The sequence below is a fragment of the Choloepus didactylus genome, chromosome 8 (genome assembly GCF_015220235.1).
Source record: "Choloepus didactylus isolate mChoDid1 chromosome 8, mChoDid1.pri, whole genome shotgun sequence".
NCBI classification, from domain to species: Eukaryota; Metazoa; Chordata; class Mammalia; order Pilosa; family Megalonychidae; genus Choloepus; species Choloepus didactylus.
Genome location: NC_051314.1, coordinates 133653838 through 133670297, shown reverse-complemented (window position 1 = coordinate 133670297; position 16460 = coordinate 133653838). Strand labels below are relative to the sequence as shown.

At 41.6% G+C, this 16460-nt stretch overlaps 1 protein-coding gene across 2 annotated transcripts in view; it reads right to left on the bottom strand.

The window, feature by feature from the left end:
• Positions 1 to 2614: 2614 nt before the first annotated feature.
• AKR1E2 (aldo-keto reductase family 1 member E2) overlaps positions 2615 to 16460 on the bottom strand; it is a 33542-nt gene continuing 19696 nt past the window's right edge. The window contains exons 4-10 of one of the 2 annotated variants that reach the window (XM_037847021.1): positions 16186 to 16263; positions 14222 to 14344; positions 10050 to 10147; positions 7304 to 7376; positions 6591 to 6674; positions 3388 to 3470; positions 2615 to 3113 (exon numbers count right to left, since the gene is read on the bottom strand). In XM_037847021.1, the coding sequence (XP_037702949.1) occupies positions 3071 to 3113; positions 3388 to 3470; positions 6591 to 6674; positions 7304 to 7376; positions 10050 to 10147; positions 14222 to 14344; positions 16186 to 16263 (582 nt within the window). In that variant the 3' untranslated portion in view covers positions 2615 to 3070. The remainder of the gene's footprint in view (positions 3114 to 3387; positions 3471 to 6590; positions 6675 to 7303; positions 7377 to 10049; positions 10148 to 14221; positions 14345 to 16185; positions 16264 to 16460) is intronic. The other variant, XM_037847022.1, reaches the window with a different exon arrangement.

The following is a 16460-nucleotide window of genomic DNA, read 5'->3' as shown; positions in this document are numbered from 1 at the left end:
ACTGGAGGATCTCCACAGACTGACTGACAAGCCAGTTTTCTCATGGGTGCTGACCCTCTTTCAGCAGATGTCCTGAAAATTTCCCTTGGTGTTTGCAGAAGATATTCTCCCCTTTGAAGAGACAAGAGCAACAATAATGTGAATTAAAGGAAGAAAAATGTCCCAAGTGTGTGGAAAATAAAGAAAATGAAAAACACACGCTGAAGAGAGCACTATGTGCTGAACATTGTGTTGAGTGCTGAACATTTAACCCTAACCCTAGACAGATACTGACAAAAACATTAAGGCTTAAGACATTAGGTAATTTGCACAAAGTCACATAACTAATAAATGATAAGGAGGAATAAATGTGGGAAAATTAAAGAAGTCCATGGTGGTGGGATGGGGAGGGGTCAGAAACTGGCTAGCAACATGCAGGTGGCTAGAGACCCCTCCAAGGAGCACATCCAATCTCTGGACCCTCTATTCTCCTGGTCCTTTATAGACAGGCTGCTTATTAAACCTCTCCTTTGTCAAACCGTGACACCCCTCCTCAATTCCATCCCTACTATTATTAATGTCACAGGGAGAACTGGGCTTTCTTCTTTATTGTATCACTAACAAAGATCTTTTAGTTTTGGGTGATACCTATGGCAAACTCCTCTTGGGCAGGAATTAGGTGGAATACACACACACACCAGGGGTCCCAGAGCCAAGACAAGCCCCACACAATTCATATGTGCCCAGGTACACTTAGAAGGCTTGAGTAGAGACACATGGTCTACCAGGAGTGCATGTGCATGAGGAATTGAGGAACAAGATGATCATGATAATAATGGTAGTAATAATAGCTTTCTAATCAGACTTATCACGGGCTGGACATTGTTCTCAACAACCTCGTGAGGCCCTGTTAAGTTAAGATAAGGAAACTGAGGCACTGGAAAGTTAAGTAATCTGCCCTAGATCACAGAGCTAGAAAGTGATAGGGCTAAATTCAAGCCCAAAACCCACACTCCTAACTCTGCTGAAGTGCCTGCAATAAAATGGAAATGGGAGATGACACTGAAGCTAACCATCCCCAAATCAAACTCCTTCAGCCACTGGGAAATAACAAGCATTGCTTTGCCTCTGTCCCCTCCCCAAGCTCTGTGCCAGATGGGATGGAACTGAGAGGTTCATACGGCAGACTGATGAGGGAGGGTCCATGGCAAGTGACGCAAGCCTGTGGGGAGCACCATGGGGCAGAGGCCCAGATGTTCTTCCAGCTTAACTCCCTATGATGGGAGCCATATTCCTGGAAGCAGGTTAGCTGAAGTAACTAGGGAGTCAAATAAAAGTTATATTCCTGGAAATTCTGAATGAAACTGAGATATGTTGATATGCTGAGAAGAGATGGCAAGAAAGAGTGACCACAAGCCCCTGGAGATTCAGAGTCTTTCAGCCGTATTGGAAATGATGTGCACCAGGTAAATCAAATTCACATACACTAAACAAGCCTCAGAGTGAATATCCCATCTCTACCCTTTAGTAAGAACCAAGACACATATAATGGGTCTAAACAGGCTGATCAATGAGTGTATTAGAGAGGGAATGATCCACGTTTCATCTCCAATTTGGAATTTCCACATATAATCTGATTTACCAGAAGACTACTATAAAGCATAGTACTGGGATTTTAAATAAGAAAAAAAGCTTCTATTTTGAACTGTGACAGCTTCCCAGTTTCATCCAGTTTTCCTTTCAATGTGTAAAGGTAAGGATCTTTCTTTAAAATAACCAAAGGAAAGGGGAGTATAGATAGAACAAGATTGATTGGCTGCGGACTGATAATTGTTGAAGCTGAGTAACAGGTTAAAGAGATTCGATATACTATTTTCTTAACTCTTGTATGTGTTTAAATATTTCCATAATACAATGGTTTTTTATGTGAAAGTAAATAATTCATGAGTTATTAAATAACTTTTTTTAGAGAGCGGAGGCCATACGGTATAGTTTGTAAAAATCCCATCACATTGTGCTCAATACATTTTTTCACTGCAATTTTACTGAGATATATTCACATACCATACAATCATCTACAATGTACAATCAGTTGTTCACAGCATCATATAGTTGTGCATTCATTACCACAATCAGCCCTTGGTAACATTCATCACTCCAAAAAAATAATGAAAATAAAAATAAAAGTAAAAAAGAACACCCAAAACATCCCATCCCCCCCATCTCCTCCTATTAATTTACTTTTTGTCCCCATTTTTCTACTCATCTGTCCATACACTGGATAAAAGGAGTGTGAGCCACAAGGTTTTCAAATCACACAGCCACACCGTATAATCTATATAGTTACACAACTGTCTTCAAGAATCAAGGTACTGGATTACAGTTGAACAGTTTCAGGTATTTCCTTCTAGCTATCCTTTTTTTTCCCTTGCAATTTTATTGTCATATAGTCACATACCATATAATCATTCAAAGTGTACAATCAATTGTTCACAGTATCATCATATAGTTGTGCATTCATCACCACAATTTTTGAACATTTTCATTACTCCAAAAAAATAATAAAAAGTAAAATAAGAATAAAAATAAAAGTAAAAAACAACACCCAAAACAACCCATCCCTCCATCCCCCCTATTATTCATTTACATTTTGTCCCCATTATTCTACTCATCTGTCCTCAATACATGTTTTAAGAACAATATGGATTCTCCAATGGAAAGAGGAAACTTTATTTGGGAATACTAAATCCAAAGAACTAAAGGAACTGACATAAACACCCTTTATTAGTTTTAGAAAGTCACCCACACACTCACACGCAAGCAGAGTTGGGCACTGTAACACAGAGCAGTCCCTGCTCTCACCACTCTTCCTTCTTGGACCTGCTTTCCATCACTTAGACACGTGGAATTCTTCCCATTTCTCAGAGAAAAATCCAAATCAATCTCTGTTCCTCCCATTGCTAGCCAAAGCTGCCTCTGTCACTCTAAGCCCAGAGCCCCTTGCACAGGTAGAATGGAAAAGAATGTTTTCAGAAGGGTCAACATCAGTTTGTGTGGGCTGAGAAGGAAATGAAGAATACGCGAGGCATTCTCAGAATGGGACATGGAAGGGATAGTCTTTGTGATTTGTAGCTCTGAAAAACAGAAAAAAAAAATCAAAAGTAGAAACAAAGAATGATTCTCCTTTTTAAGAGAAACATATAAAATACTGTGGTTACATATTTTTAAACTCCCTAGTGTGTGAAATTAGTCTCTGGCTTCATTCAGTAGTGCATCTTCAAACAGAAAAGAATTATATAAAGGTTCAGTACCCTAAGATATATACGATCAAAACCTACTCAGGAGCCAATCAACCAATCTGAATACTGCTCTCTTTATTTTTAAAAGGAAGTAAAGAGCCTTACTTACATGGGGAATCTGGCCATTCGGAAATTCCTGTCTAGGTTGAGGATGTCATCCATATCACGTCCTCTTAACTCAAAATCAAACACCTGGAACCAAAAGAAAATATTCATAGGAATGCAGTTCAACAAATGTTTATTTGAGCATCTGTATGTGCAGAAGCACTGCACTAGACCTGCAGGGAACACCAGTGTCTAGTAAAAGAAACTTCATTAAACACCTGAAACTTCCCCTAGATTATACCTAAATTCCCAAAATGCACTTTGATTTTGATCATTAGACTAGCATTAGTTTAGCCTAGGTGACAGTTAGGAAACCCTAGAAAGATGGGATAAAATACTGCATTCATCTTATAGGAGCAAGGGTATATGGGAAGAGTTAAAGGGTACAGCAAAAACTTTTTCACACTGCTCAAAAAAAAATCAACTTTTTGATCCACCCACCACACCAACTAGGCAGTCACCAGCCCCTGGGACTGACAACTCCAACAGTATCCATATAACAAAATTAACTATTTTTATGGGTGGTCACTTTCCGTTCATTCTAAAATGGTATTTGTAAACTGCCCCTCCTTTTTTGCCCCCTAGCCACTCACACAATAATGGTTTTCATAAGACAGTGTCAACCCCATTGCCCACCCCTAGAAGGAACAGAAAAGGCAGTACTGAGTCTGGATGAAGCCATCCAGGTGATTCTGAAATGCCTCACAGGACCCCAACCCCTCCCCCACAGGAGATTCAATATCCTCAAGTCTAGAAGAAATCAGTCACACAGTGTAAACAGGAATTCTTGACTGGAAGGAGAGCTGGGAGTTGGGGGGAGGCAGGATAGTGAAAGAAAAAGAGACCTGCTCTAGAAGAGTCCCTACAGATCAAGGGTTGGGCAGCCTGAGTTAGGCATTACTGAATGGGTGTTCTGGGGCTAGAGACCAAGGTATGTGGCTCAGCTAACCAGCCCCGCCACCCAAGGGCCAGCACTTGGTAAGGACAAGTGCCTAGCACTCTTCTTGGCTCAACACCTCTTCTTTTCCCCTGTATAATCCTGTTTGCCCAGCACCCAAGTTGGGTAAGTGACTGCTACTGTATCAGCTCTTGTATTCCTCTTGATATGACAGATGTTTGATCCTGGACCTCTTAAGCCACCTCTGGTCTCTGACTCAGCCCATCAGATCACATCTGCTTTGGGCCACTCAGGGACACACATCTGCCTGATTCTGGCTGGCTGGCCCGGGGACAGCATCTCCCCTCGGGCGTGCAGCAGGATTAACGCAAGGGCACACGGCATTCTGACTGTGCACCCAACGACCCTGAGGCACCTCTACTGCCACAAGGCCATGGAGATTCTGTAGCACTGAAAACTGGAGTGACATAATGTAGGAGCAGTCTTGGCTCTCACTTGCAATCCAGTCTGAGCATAATCTGCCAAACTTCTGAGCTTCCTCATGCAACTATGAAGCTTTTCAGATAGGATGTAAGGTCCCTCACAACTGGAGGAACATATGTCCTTCCAGGAAGTATGCCCAAGAATACTGGCTGCACAGCAGGGGATAGAGGGCACCCATAACTGGGCCTCCATGCAGAACAGGAGCCAGCCAACCACCAAATGATAGTCTAATAGCTGACCAAGATTTGAGACATAATTCCAAGGGGCCCCTCAGAAGCCATCTGTAAGAACCGAGGGTACAGCTTAGCCAAACCTGCAGACACTTTTCAGGCTTAAGGGTGGACTGGTCATCTTTAGCTGGTCCAGGCCCCCTAAAGACCAGAACACCTCAGGAAGGATGACGAGAAGTGTAAAGCGTAAGCAGGTGGGCAGGGGTCATATCCCCCACTGACAAGCGCCCAGTAGGAATAGTACCAGGAGCCCTATGAGGTACTCTGCCCCTTTATCAAGGTCTCCTCATCTGGGTATCCTGCCCCTGCCACTGGGAAATGCTGCATTTGCCCCACCCCAACCAATCTGACTGATATCCACAATGAGCCAGAGGGTATTGGCACTGCCAAAGATAGGTTAATCAATCAATACTTTTTGAGCACTTGTTTTTTATACTAGCCCTAGGGATACAGCAGTGCTCTTGTGGAGCTGGCAGGAAGCTCCAAGACCTACACAATAGCTGACTTCTAGGTATCTCAGGACTAGGTCTACTGGAGATCGGTTACCTAGCTAACCCCAAGCTCACACAAGTTTATACTGACATGACTAATGAGTGTGGGCTACATGAGATGCCTATCACCCATGAAATATTTCTCATGATGACTTCAATGACAATGATTATGATGACAATTAGCAGCTAACATTATCAGGTGCTTCTACATAGCAGGCCCTAGGCTAATCACGCATTATTGTATTTAATCCTCACAACAACCCTAGGAGATGGGGACTTTGATTCACTCCACTAATGAAGAAACTAGGGTTCACAGAGGTTTTATAGCTTGTTCAGTGGCAGGCTGGGCCTGATGAGTCCTAACTCCATCAACTTAACTGCTGTGTACAGATTGTTTCCTCAGGGGTAGAAGCCACATGTAATTCCAAAAACAAATTTCACAAACTTCTGCCGTTCTTTGATTGAGGTAAAAAATTTTGCCCTCAAAGGACCACTGCCTCTCAGTGTTTTGTATACATTCTATCAAACAAAGAGACCTGTCCAGTCAGGCTTCATCCCTACCTTTCAAAAGTTACTAGGCAATATTCAGAAACAAAAATCATTTCAATACAACGCTCAAGGCAACCGCCATGAAACGACCAGTTAGCATGCCTCCCTGCAGCAGGGATCGGCCAGGTGCCTCACAAAGCCTCCTTCCTCTTCCTCCTGAGCAAATAATTAGACCACATCCCAGCCTCCCGTGTAGTTTGGTAGGGCCACATGACTGATTTGGCCAGTCCCGTGTGAGTGGATGTGACAAGCATCCCTTCCAAGCCTGATCCAGAAAAGTCTTTCACACAAGATCCTCCGCCCTCCTTTTGCATCCACAGGTTAATGGGAGAAGACCCAGGGACCTGGAGAAGAGAGTCATAGAGGGAAGCAGCCTGGGTTCTTGAATCACTGAGTGAAAGCCGACCAACAGAGCTTAGAGTGAACTATCAGAAACAGAAGTAAACCTCCACTAAGTGAAGTCCCAGAAACCCTGGAGTTGTCTGCTATGATACCGAACTATGGGGTGGTCTAGGTATCATACAAAAGGTATCAATAAAAGAAGGAAAACACCTTCCTGGATATTCTCTTGAATATGCTTCACAGTGACAGACTTGGGAATCACTATCACATTTCTCTGGATCTGGAATCGAATTAAAACCTGCAAGGGGAAAAAATAGTCTAATATCACACAAAGGGAAATCATATGGAGTCAAATCTAAACCATTTTCCCAACAGTTTGAGTTTTATTGTGCAACATTAGTCCAAAAACCAGGGACAGCAGGAGTTTTCATGACAAGCTCTGGCTTAACAAAGTTATTTAGAAATCAAACTGGCATTTTTCTGAACAGTTCTATCAATAGGCTTGTAATGACTGCCACTGCTCCAAAGACGAGGTCAAAGGACCTGCCTACACCTTGGTGAGAATTCATTAACATGTGTCCAGTCCCCCAAACAAATCTCACATTAGAACACGGAAGGTTTAAATCAACTGCTTCTTGGTTCCATTTTATACTTGCTGGCAGTTCAGCAGGTGGGGGCAGAGGGAGACTGCCTGGGAGCTCTACAGGTAGAAAATCGTCCTTTGAGTCTAGATGGGCAAAGAGGCAAGAATGAGAGTATTGGGAATGTGGCTATAACCAATTTGCTGGTAATCCCTTTAAATTTTTAATTAATCATCAACTCATCCATCAAGAATGTGCTAACACCTTCCGCCATAGAGCCCAATGACTCCAGGAGGGCATGGAGAAGTTCACTCACAGCTAAGCCATCGGCCCTCCAGCCACATACCTGAGCTGACGACTTATTGTACTTCTGTGCAATCCTCTTAATCACAGGATCATCCATCACATCAACCCCTGAACTAGAGAGAAAAAGCCCAGGGCAGTCAGTTGAAAAATCAAATGTGTATGCTTTTTTCTTAAATAAATAAATAAAATAAAAAATAAATCTTTCTCCAAAATGAAAAAAAAAACAGATTTTTTTTCTGATCATGATACATGCTCATTGTGGGAAATTTATACAGAAAAACATATCACCCCAACATCTGAGCATCTAAAGCAATGGCATCTCAGTGCCTTGGCATGCCCCTCTGCTGGAATCCAGCCTAAACACAAATGCTGACATTTAAGGGCTCTCTGATTTCACCGCTTGCTATTTTAGATCCTGCCATAGTGCCTATAGAGTCCTTAGTAAATGTTTTTTTAGGATGATGATAATCTTGGAAAAGTTCACCAAATACAATATTGTGAACATATGGAATCTTTACTGCAAGATATTTTGAAGACTGACAGTCTCTGTATCTCAACATCTGTCCAAGAAAAGGGAGGAAAGGCCCTAGTGTCTCTGGAGAGCCATTTTTTTCCAACCAATATTTAATGAGCAGTTACTACGTATCAAGTCTACTGGAGGAACCAAACAGAGCCCATTTTTCTTGGAAGTAGGCACAGGGTTACAGTTGGTTTCCCTTTCTACTGACAGCTTCCACTGCTCTATCCTCTGGTTCAGATTCTATCCTAAGGGGTAGTTGTGGAATATGACCCAGTCTTCTAGGAACTCCCCAGCTGCTACCAAGTTCAAACAAACATGGAAAATATGAAGATAATAAAAATTTGAATAATTCCAACCTTTCCTGGGCCCTTAGTATGTCCCAGGTACTGAGCTAGGGGGCAGGGACTGTATCTTATTCATTTAAAAAAGAGTTAAGGTGTCCAGATAAAGAGAACAGTCCATGCACAAGCACAGAGATTAGAAAGAATGTGTTCTATCTGAGGAACAAGTCATTTCATATGGATGGTGCATGGACTGTTTGTGGGAAAGGGGAATAAATCATGCCAGAGGTAGGCAGAAGTCAGATGGGACTCATGCCATGCCAAGAATTGAAGAATTTTTAAGAAGGAAAGTGGCATGATCATATTGAGACAGCTCCTTTCAGCTGTCATGGGGATAATGAATTGGAATGGAGCAAATCTGTGACAGAAGGTAGGAAGCAAGGAGGGAGAAACAAAGAGGGAAGAAGAGGCCACTATATAACTAAGGCATTGACAGTGAGAATAGATGTCAAGAGACAGATTCAGCATTCTTCTTGCAGAATAATCACTAGATCTTGGTGATGGATCAGACGGTGGGAATAGGAAAGGGATAATTTCCAAGTTTCTGGCTCAGGGGGCTAAGTAGGAGGTGGCTCACCAACTTACGGAAATTTGTTCTGTGCTCCGAGGGGAATGACACGTAGAATGTTATATAAAGATTGAGATGGCTGTAAAATATAAAATAGAAATGTCTAGTAGTAGACTGGACACACCAGTCCAGAACTCAGCAGAAAACGTCCCCTTGAGGGACTGGGGAAGAATGTGGAAATATTAAAATTCCTCACCTGGGGAATTCCTGATATTCCCATAAGCATTAGGGAATCCCAATTTAGTAAGTCAAGCCCTTGATCTCAGGGCTTACCCTTATGAAACTTATTCCTGCAAAGGAGAAGCTAAGCCTACTAATAATTACACCTAAGAGTCACCCCCAGAAAACCTCTTTTGTTGTTTGTATGTGGCCTCTTTCAGCCAACTCTGCAAATAAACTCACTACCCTCCCCCCTACGTGGGACATGACTCCCAGGGGTGTAACCCTGGCAATGAGGGACAGGACTCCCACGGATGAGCCTGGCCCTGGCATTGTGGGATTTAGAATGCCATCATAACCAAAAGCAGGGAAAGAAATTAAACAAAATAAAGTGACTGAGAGATCTCAGACAGAGTCGAGAGGTCACTCTGGAGGTTATTCTGATGTGTTATATAGATATTCCTTTTTAGTTTCTAGTGTATTAGAATAGCTAGAAGGAAATGCCTGAATCTGTTAGACAATAATCCAGTAGACTTGATTCTTGATGATAACTGTATAACTATATAACTTTTATTATGTGACAGTGTGATAGTGAAAACCTGGTGACCGACACTCCCTTTAACTAGTGTATGGGCAGAGAGGTAATAAAATAATTATAATATTATTTATATAAAAGTATAAATAATAGGGGGGACAAGGGGTATGGGATAGTTTAGGTGTTCTTTTTTATTTCTTTTTTTTATATTTTTTTATTTTGGAGTAATGAAAATGTTTGAAAATTTATTATGGCAATGAATGAACAACTAAATGATGATACAGTGAGCCACTGATTGTATACTTTGGATGGATTATACGGTGTGTGAGTATATCTCAATAAAATTGCATTAAAAAAAAAAAAAGGACTCAGCAAAAGAGGTCACCTCAAGCTGGGTACACTCCTCAAAAGGTCACTGCTTCTCTCAAGGAGCCCCTCAAAGTGTCTCTCCCTTGGCTTCCAGGAGCAGCTCCCTCACTTCACCCCAAAGGGTCTAGGGGTGTTAATCGTTTCAGCTGCACGCTCTCTTGTGGTTTCCCTATGATCTGCCACACCTTCCTTAAACCCTCCTCTAACTGTCCATATCAGAGCCTGGCATCTATTTCCTGCTACCCTTGACTAATACAATCTAAATGACTAATAGGACTAGTGACGCATCCTTACCTCGAACCACCGAGAGGACTGTAAGCAGTTATGGAAACATTTCTGGGCTGACAAAAACTAAGAAGATTCTTCTGAGTGAGATATGGGTGGCACTCAACCTACAAACAGAATCACAGCTTACAAGAAAAAAAAAACTCAGACTAACTGTACAATAGAAAAGCTCTAAAAAAGTCAAAAGACCTAATCAATATATTGGATCTGTCACTGAGTAGCTACATGACCCATCTCTAGGCCTGAATGTCTTCATCTGTAATGTTAAAAGGTTGGACTAAGTGATCTCCAAGATTCCAGACAGCAGTAAAACTCTATGAGTCTGCAGGCTTAAGGAATAACCTATGTCACTGGAATGTCAAATATCACCTTCTCTACGAGGCCTTCCCTGATCATGTTATTTTAAAACTGCAACACTCCAATAGCTCCCATCACCTTCCTCTCCTTTATTGTCCTCTATAGCATGTATCATTATCTGACATCTTGTATACTTTAATTATTTGCTCATTGTCTATTTGTAAGCCCCATGTGATGGCAGAATTTGTTTTTTCTGTATTTGTTTTGTCTGTGCTGTATCACCAACACCTAGAGCAGCACCTGAAATAGGGAAGGTGCTCAATAAATATTTGATGATTGAATGAATGAAATCTTCAAGGAACCACTTGTAAAAATACAAGCTATAGGTGACTATCACTCACATTTTAAGCAATGTTAAAGGGCAGGATTCTTGTCTCCTCCACATTCTCTAAATTCTCACGTTCAAATCCAGATTATAAGTGGACCTATTTTAGTTTCCGAGTTGCTAAAACAAATACCATACAGTGGATGGGCTTAAACAATGGGAATTTATTGGCTCACAGTTTTGAGGCTAGGAGAAATCCAAAATCAAGGCATCAGCCAGGCAATGCTTTCTCCCAGAAGACGGTGGCATTCTGGGGCTGGCTGCCAGTGATCCTTGGTCCTTGGCTTTTCTGTCACATGACAATGCACATAGCAGCATCTTCTCCTTTCTCTTCTGGGTTCCATTAACTTTCAGTTTCTTGCTTCTCAGTGTCCAACTTCCCTTGCTTATAAGGACTTCAGCCATATTGGATGAAGGCCCACTCTCATTCAGTTTGTGCACTTCTTAACTAGTAACATTTTTTAAGGTCCTATTTACAAATAAGTTCACACTTACAGGACCAGGGGTTGGGACCTGAACATGCCTTTTGTGGGGGGCATGATTCAATCCCCAATAGTCCAGCCTCTGGACCCCCAAAAGACATGTTTTTCTCACACGCAAAATGCATTCATTCCATCACAACAACCACAAAAGCCTTAAGCCATTTTAGAAAAAGGCTAAGGACAATTTCTTGTCAAAATCAGTTATGGGTGTGCTCCATCCTGGAGCAAAATTCCTCTGTCTGATAGACCTGTAAAACCTAGAAAACAAGTTATCTACTTCCAATATACATGGTAAGGCAGGCAGCGGATAAACATTTGCATTCCAGAAGAGAGAAACTGGAAGGAAAATAGGGGGTCAAACAAGTCCAAAACCAGCAGGGCAAACTCCATTAGATTTCAAGGTCTAAGAGTCATCTCCGGGGGGACATTTTATCCTCCAAGCCTCATGAAATGGCAGCCCTACCCATTCCAAGTGCTTGTGCAGTGGCCATGCTCTCCCCAACACTGGGTTGTAGGCCCCAGTGTCTCCAAATGTTGGGATGGCAACCAGGCTCTCCATGAACATTGGGGAACAGGCCCAACCATCTCCAAGCACTGGGGTGGTGGCACTCTCTTTGAAAAATGAGGTGCAAACCCAGCCCCTTCCCAAGTACAGGGGCAAATCTGCCTTTTCCATACACATGGGTGGACCCACTCTCTTGGCTGAAAGAGAGCTCTTCAGTCCAGCCCTTTGCTTCCATGGTTCTGCCCTTGAAGTCACTCTTCCTTTAATTCATCCCTTCTCTGTCCCTGTCAGTACATGCTGGCAGTGGTTCTGCTCATACCAACTTTGCAAAAATATTGTCAGCTTTGCGTACAGTTCAAGCAGATCCCAAAGATCAGACAACAGAACTTTCCATAGATCTTTCCTGGATAACTGCATTTTCAGTTCCAAATTCCACTGATGTGGCTAACTGGATCTGTATTCAGCCAGACTCTCTTTAGCAAAGGATTGTTCTGTTAAACCCTCACATGGAGCCCTGTCCCCTGGGAACTTGCTTCCTGAGAGGTCACGGAAGTTCCTGCTGGAGCCGCATCTGCCCTAGTCTGAGAGCAGGCTACCTGGATAGGCTGAGAATTTTCAAAATCATCAATTTTTGGTTCCTTTGTACTCAACAGTTTAATTCTCAGGTTATCCTTTCCCCCTTGCATTTTACGATAAGCTGCAAGGAGAAACCAGGCTACACCACCTTCCACACTTAGCTTGGAAATTTCCTCAGCTAAATATCTAAGTTCATTGCTTGTATGTTCTGTCTTTCATCTGATATCAGAACATAATTTTGCCAAGTTCTCTGCCACTTTATAATAAGAATCGTCTTTCTTCCAAGTTCCAATAACACATTCCTCATTTCCTTCTAAGGCCTGAATAGAAGTACCTTTAATATCCGTATTTCTACCAACATTCTGCTCATGATGCATAATTCATTCTCTAAGACGATACAAACTTTCTCTACAGCTCTCACTCATTTTTTAAGACCTCCCAATGCTTCCAGCCAAAGTTGTTTCCACATTTTTAGGTATTTGCAATAGCAGCACCCCACTTTCAGGTACCAAAACTTTTTTAGTTTCCCAGCTGCTAAAACAAATACCACATAGTGGGTTGGCTTAAACAATCAGAATTTATTGGCTCGTGATTTTGAAGTTAAGGAGAAGTCCAAAATCAAGGCATCAGCAAGACGATGCTTTCTCCCAGAAGACTGTGGCATTCTGGGGCTGGTTGTGACAAGTATTACATGATCTCACTGACATGAAATAATCAGAATAAGCAAATTCATAGAGTAGGAAACTAGAATACAGGTTACCAGGGGTAGTGGTGGGGGTAAGGATTGGGGAGTTAATGCTTAAATTGTACAGAGTTTCTGTCTGGGGTGATGGAAAAGTTTGATAAGGGATGGTGGTGATTGTAGCATAGCATTCTGAGCACAATTAACAACACTGAAGTATATATATGAATTAGCTAAAAGGGGAAATTTCAGGTTGTAAATATGTTACTAGAATAAAAATTAAAAAAAAAAAAAACATAGTACTATACAATACAAACAGGGAACCCTAATGTAAACCATGGATTATAATTAATAGTAAAATTATAATAATAGTCTTTCATCAACTATAACAAATGCACCACACTAATGTAAAGTGTTAATAATGGGGGTATATGGGAACTCTGTATTTTCTGCATGATTTTTCTGGAAACCTACAAATTCTCTAATAACTAAAAAAAAAAAAAAAAGACAGGAGCACAAAAGGGAGTATTTCCAGGGTACTGGTCATGTTCTGGTTCTTGATCTGGTTGCTGGTCATGGAGCTATGTTCAGTTTAAGAGCATTCATCAAGCTCTATTCTTACATATACACTTTTTCTGTACATAAATATGTGTGTATGTGTATCGCACTTAAAAGTGTAAGTAAAATACTGCAAAAATGTTCTTACAATACATAAAGTCAGACAGTAGGTCTAGAAAATGAACTGGGCCTTTCTTCACAAGTCATTTCTCTGCATTAAAAAAAAAACACAAAACCTGTTTAGGCAGACTCTGGGAAACTGTTTGACAATCATTCACTTATCCATCCTTTCAGTCGGGTCAATCTGCACAGGCTTGAGAATCAGGGAAGGGAGAGTCCTTAACAGACCCTCCCACAGGAAACTCCATCATTAGTGAGGGGCCTGCAAGGACCCTTAGCCATGTCTGAACCGACGTGGGACTCACCTCACAACTGCAGGTGGAAAACCAAACTCCAGCTCAAGCCCTGCCTTCCAATATCACCCCCTAACCAGACAAGTCTTAAAAAGAAAAAAGTCACTTGTTTATTTACCCTGTCACTTACCTAACTGCTACCCTACAATTTTTGACAGCCACTGGAGAAAAATGAATATGTCATGCTTCCCCCATCCTCCCATTTCCAGTAGAGCTATACAGAGTTAATGCCTGAAAAGCCAACCACGTCCAATAAAACTTTTCACACTGTTTACAAGCTCACCTGGTTAGTTATTGGCATGAATCTCAAGTTAGGCTTGTTCAAAAGTCTCTCAAGTTGCTCATAGTTGAAGTTTGAAACCCCAATAGCTTTTACCAGCCCAGCGGTCACCAGGTCCTCCATGCCCTTAAAGAAAACAAATGATTATTTTTGTTGTGTAGGTTCTGCACGTTCCTCTGATAACCCATATCCCTCACCTACTTTGCAGTTTTCTAAAACCGGCTCCATCAAATATTTTTTTTAATTTTATGTGATAGTTCAAAAGTATTTCTTCACTCAAGGTCTACTTCCAGTTCCATCATTTAATAGCTGGGAGACCTTGTGCAAGTTAGATGACCCCATTAAGCCTTAGGGATTTCTTCATCTGCAAAATGGGGGCAATACTGTCCTCACCACAGGGTAGTTTTAAGGACATGTGAAATAATGCACATAAAGCATTTAGCAAAGGGTTACAATTTAGCCAATGCTCAACATATTTTAGCTTTTATTATTCCTATTACTCTATCTGTCAATATCATGCTTGGTACATAGGTACATGGATAATTTTATCTGCTCACCTTTCTTTCCACCTAGATTATAATTCTCTTAAGTATGCAGATCTATCCTCATTCTCCTATCCTGCCCTCACCATTTAAAACATTTTAAGGAACGTGAGGGCAGAGCAACCCAAAGCTTTGTGCCCTTCACTGACCAGCAAGCCAGGCCACCCCTCAGTTTCAGAGAGAGTATACCCTTTGTGTCAGTGTAGATGGTCAGCAATAAGTCCTTAGTGTCCACAAGGCCAATGACAAATTAGTCAATGTGCACCGGTTATTGTTTCAATTCTGCGACAGCCAGAACCCTCACTCTTGCTATCCAAATAACCTAGAGTTTAAAGCCAATCTTTCAGGAGCAGAGTATGACAGAAAAGGTTGGGATACCTGGGCACTAGTCTTGATATTTCAGACATCTCAGTTAACCTGTCATGCTGATATTTTTTTTTAATGGGAGGAAAGGAGGATGATGTCTAGCCCAGGTATTCCCTCCCTGCCTGGCACTTCCCTCTCTCTTCTCAATCACCCTAGATGATCCTAAACATTCCCATGGCTTTCCCTAATCCATTCTGTACTAAGGGGTCCAGGATCTCATCTTCTGAATTCACCCTCTAGGCTGGAGACTCAGCAAGTTCAAATTTGAGCTCACTTTCTGCCAGTGTCTCCAACTTGCCCCTTCTCTACTCCCATGTTGGTTAACAAGATCACATGCACTCAGTCATCCATGCCAGAAGCCTGAGTCATCGGTGGATCTTCCTGGTCCTCATTCTACATCCGTTTATCAGTTCTCCTCCCACAAGTCTCTCAAACCCATCACCACCTCTGGATTCCCATGGACACGACCTCTGGACCCTGACAGCAGGCTTGAAACTTGGTGACTCAACCTTCACACTTCTCTCACCTCCCGAATATGACTTTTGCCATGCTGCCAAAGTTATCATTCTAACATGCTTAAAAAAGAACTGAAAGAAACCATGAAGTGTGAATAGTGGTTACCACTGGGGCAATGGAGAAACAGATGATTTTTAATTTCTTTTTTATGCTTTTCTTGATTCTCCTTTTCTGTAATGATGGTGTGATGTGTTTTAACCAAAAAGTAAAAAATCTGTTTTCCCATTGCTTTGCTTTATTTTGCTTGGAAATGTTTTTTTATTTGATAAATAATTTTAATCTTAAAAAAAAAAGTAAATAATCAGTTAAGAAAAGGAAAAAGGGAGATATGGATTATTTATCTCCAAAACAAATCAGAGAGATGACCCAAATGAAACTAAAGGTAACAAGAGTCTCTGAGTTTTTAACCAAGTGTTCATTCCTAATTCAAACTGTAAACACTGTGTCTCAAGTAAATAAACCTGGTGTGTTTGAACAACAGAAGCTCAAGCTTTTCTAATTTCCTATTTGGACATTCATCAGCTGGGATGAATCTGATCTCACCTCCCATGTGTCTAGGTAGTCCGTGTCACTGGGCACGATCATGCCATTGTAATCCAAAGGCAAGTCTTTATCCCCAGGCTGTGAGAACAGAAAAAACAGAGCTGATTGGGAAGGTTGAGATACATCCAATGAGGAGACTGGGTAGAGTGAGAAACAAGATGAATGGAAGAATTCTGGACTGTGTGTCAGAAAATCTGGGTCCAAGCTACAGCCTGCTCACTAAGCAATGCCATCTTGGCCCTAAACTTCACTTCTCAAGGTCTTGGTCTTCCCCT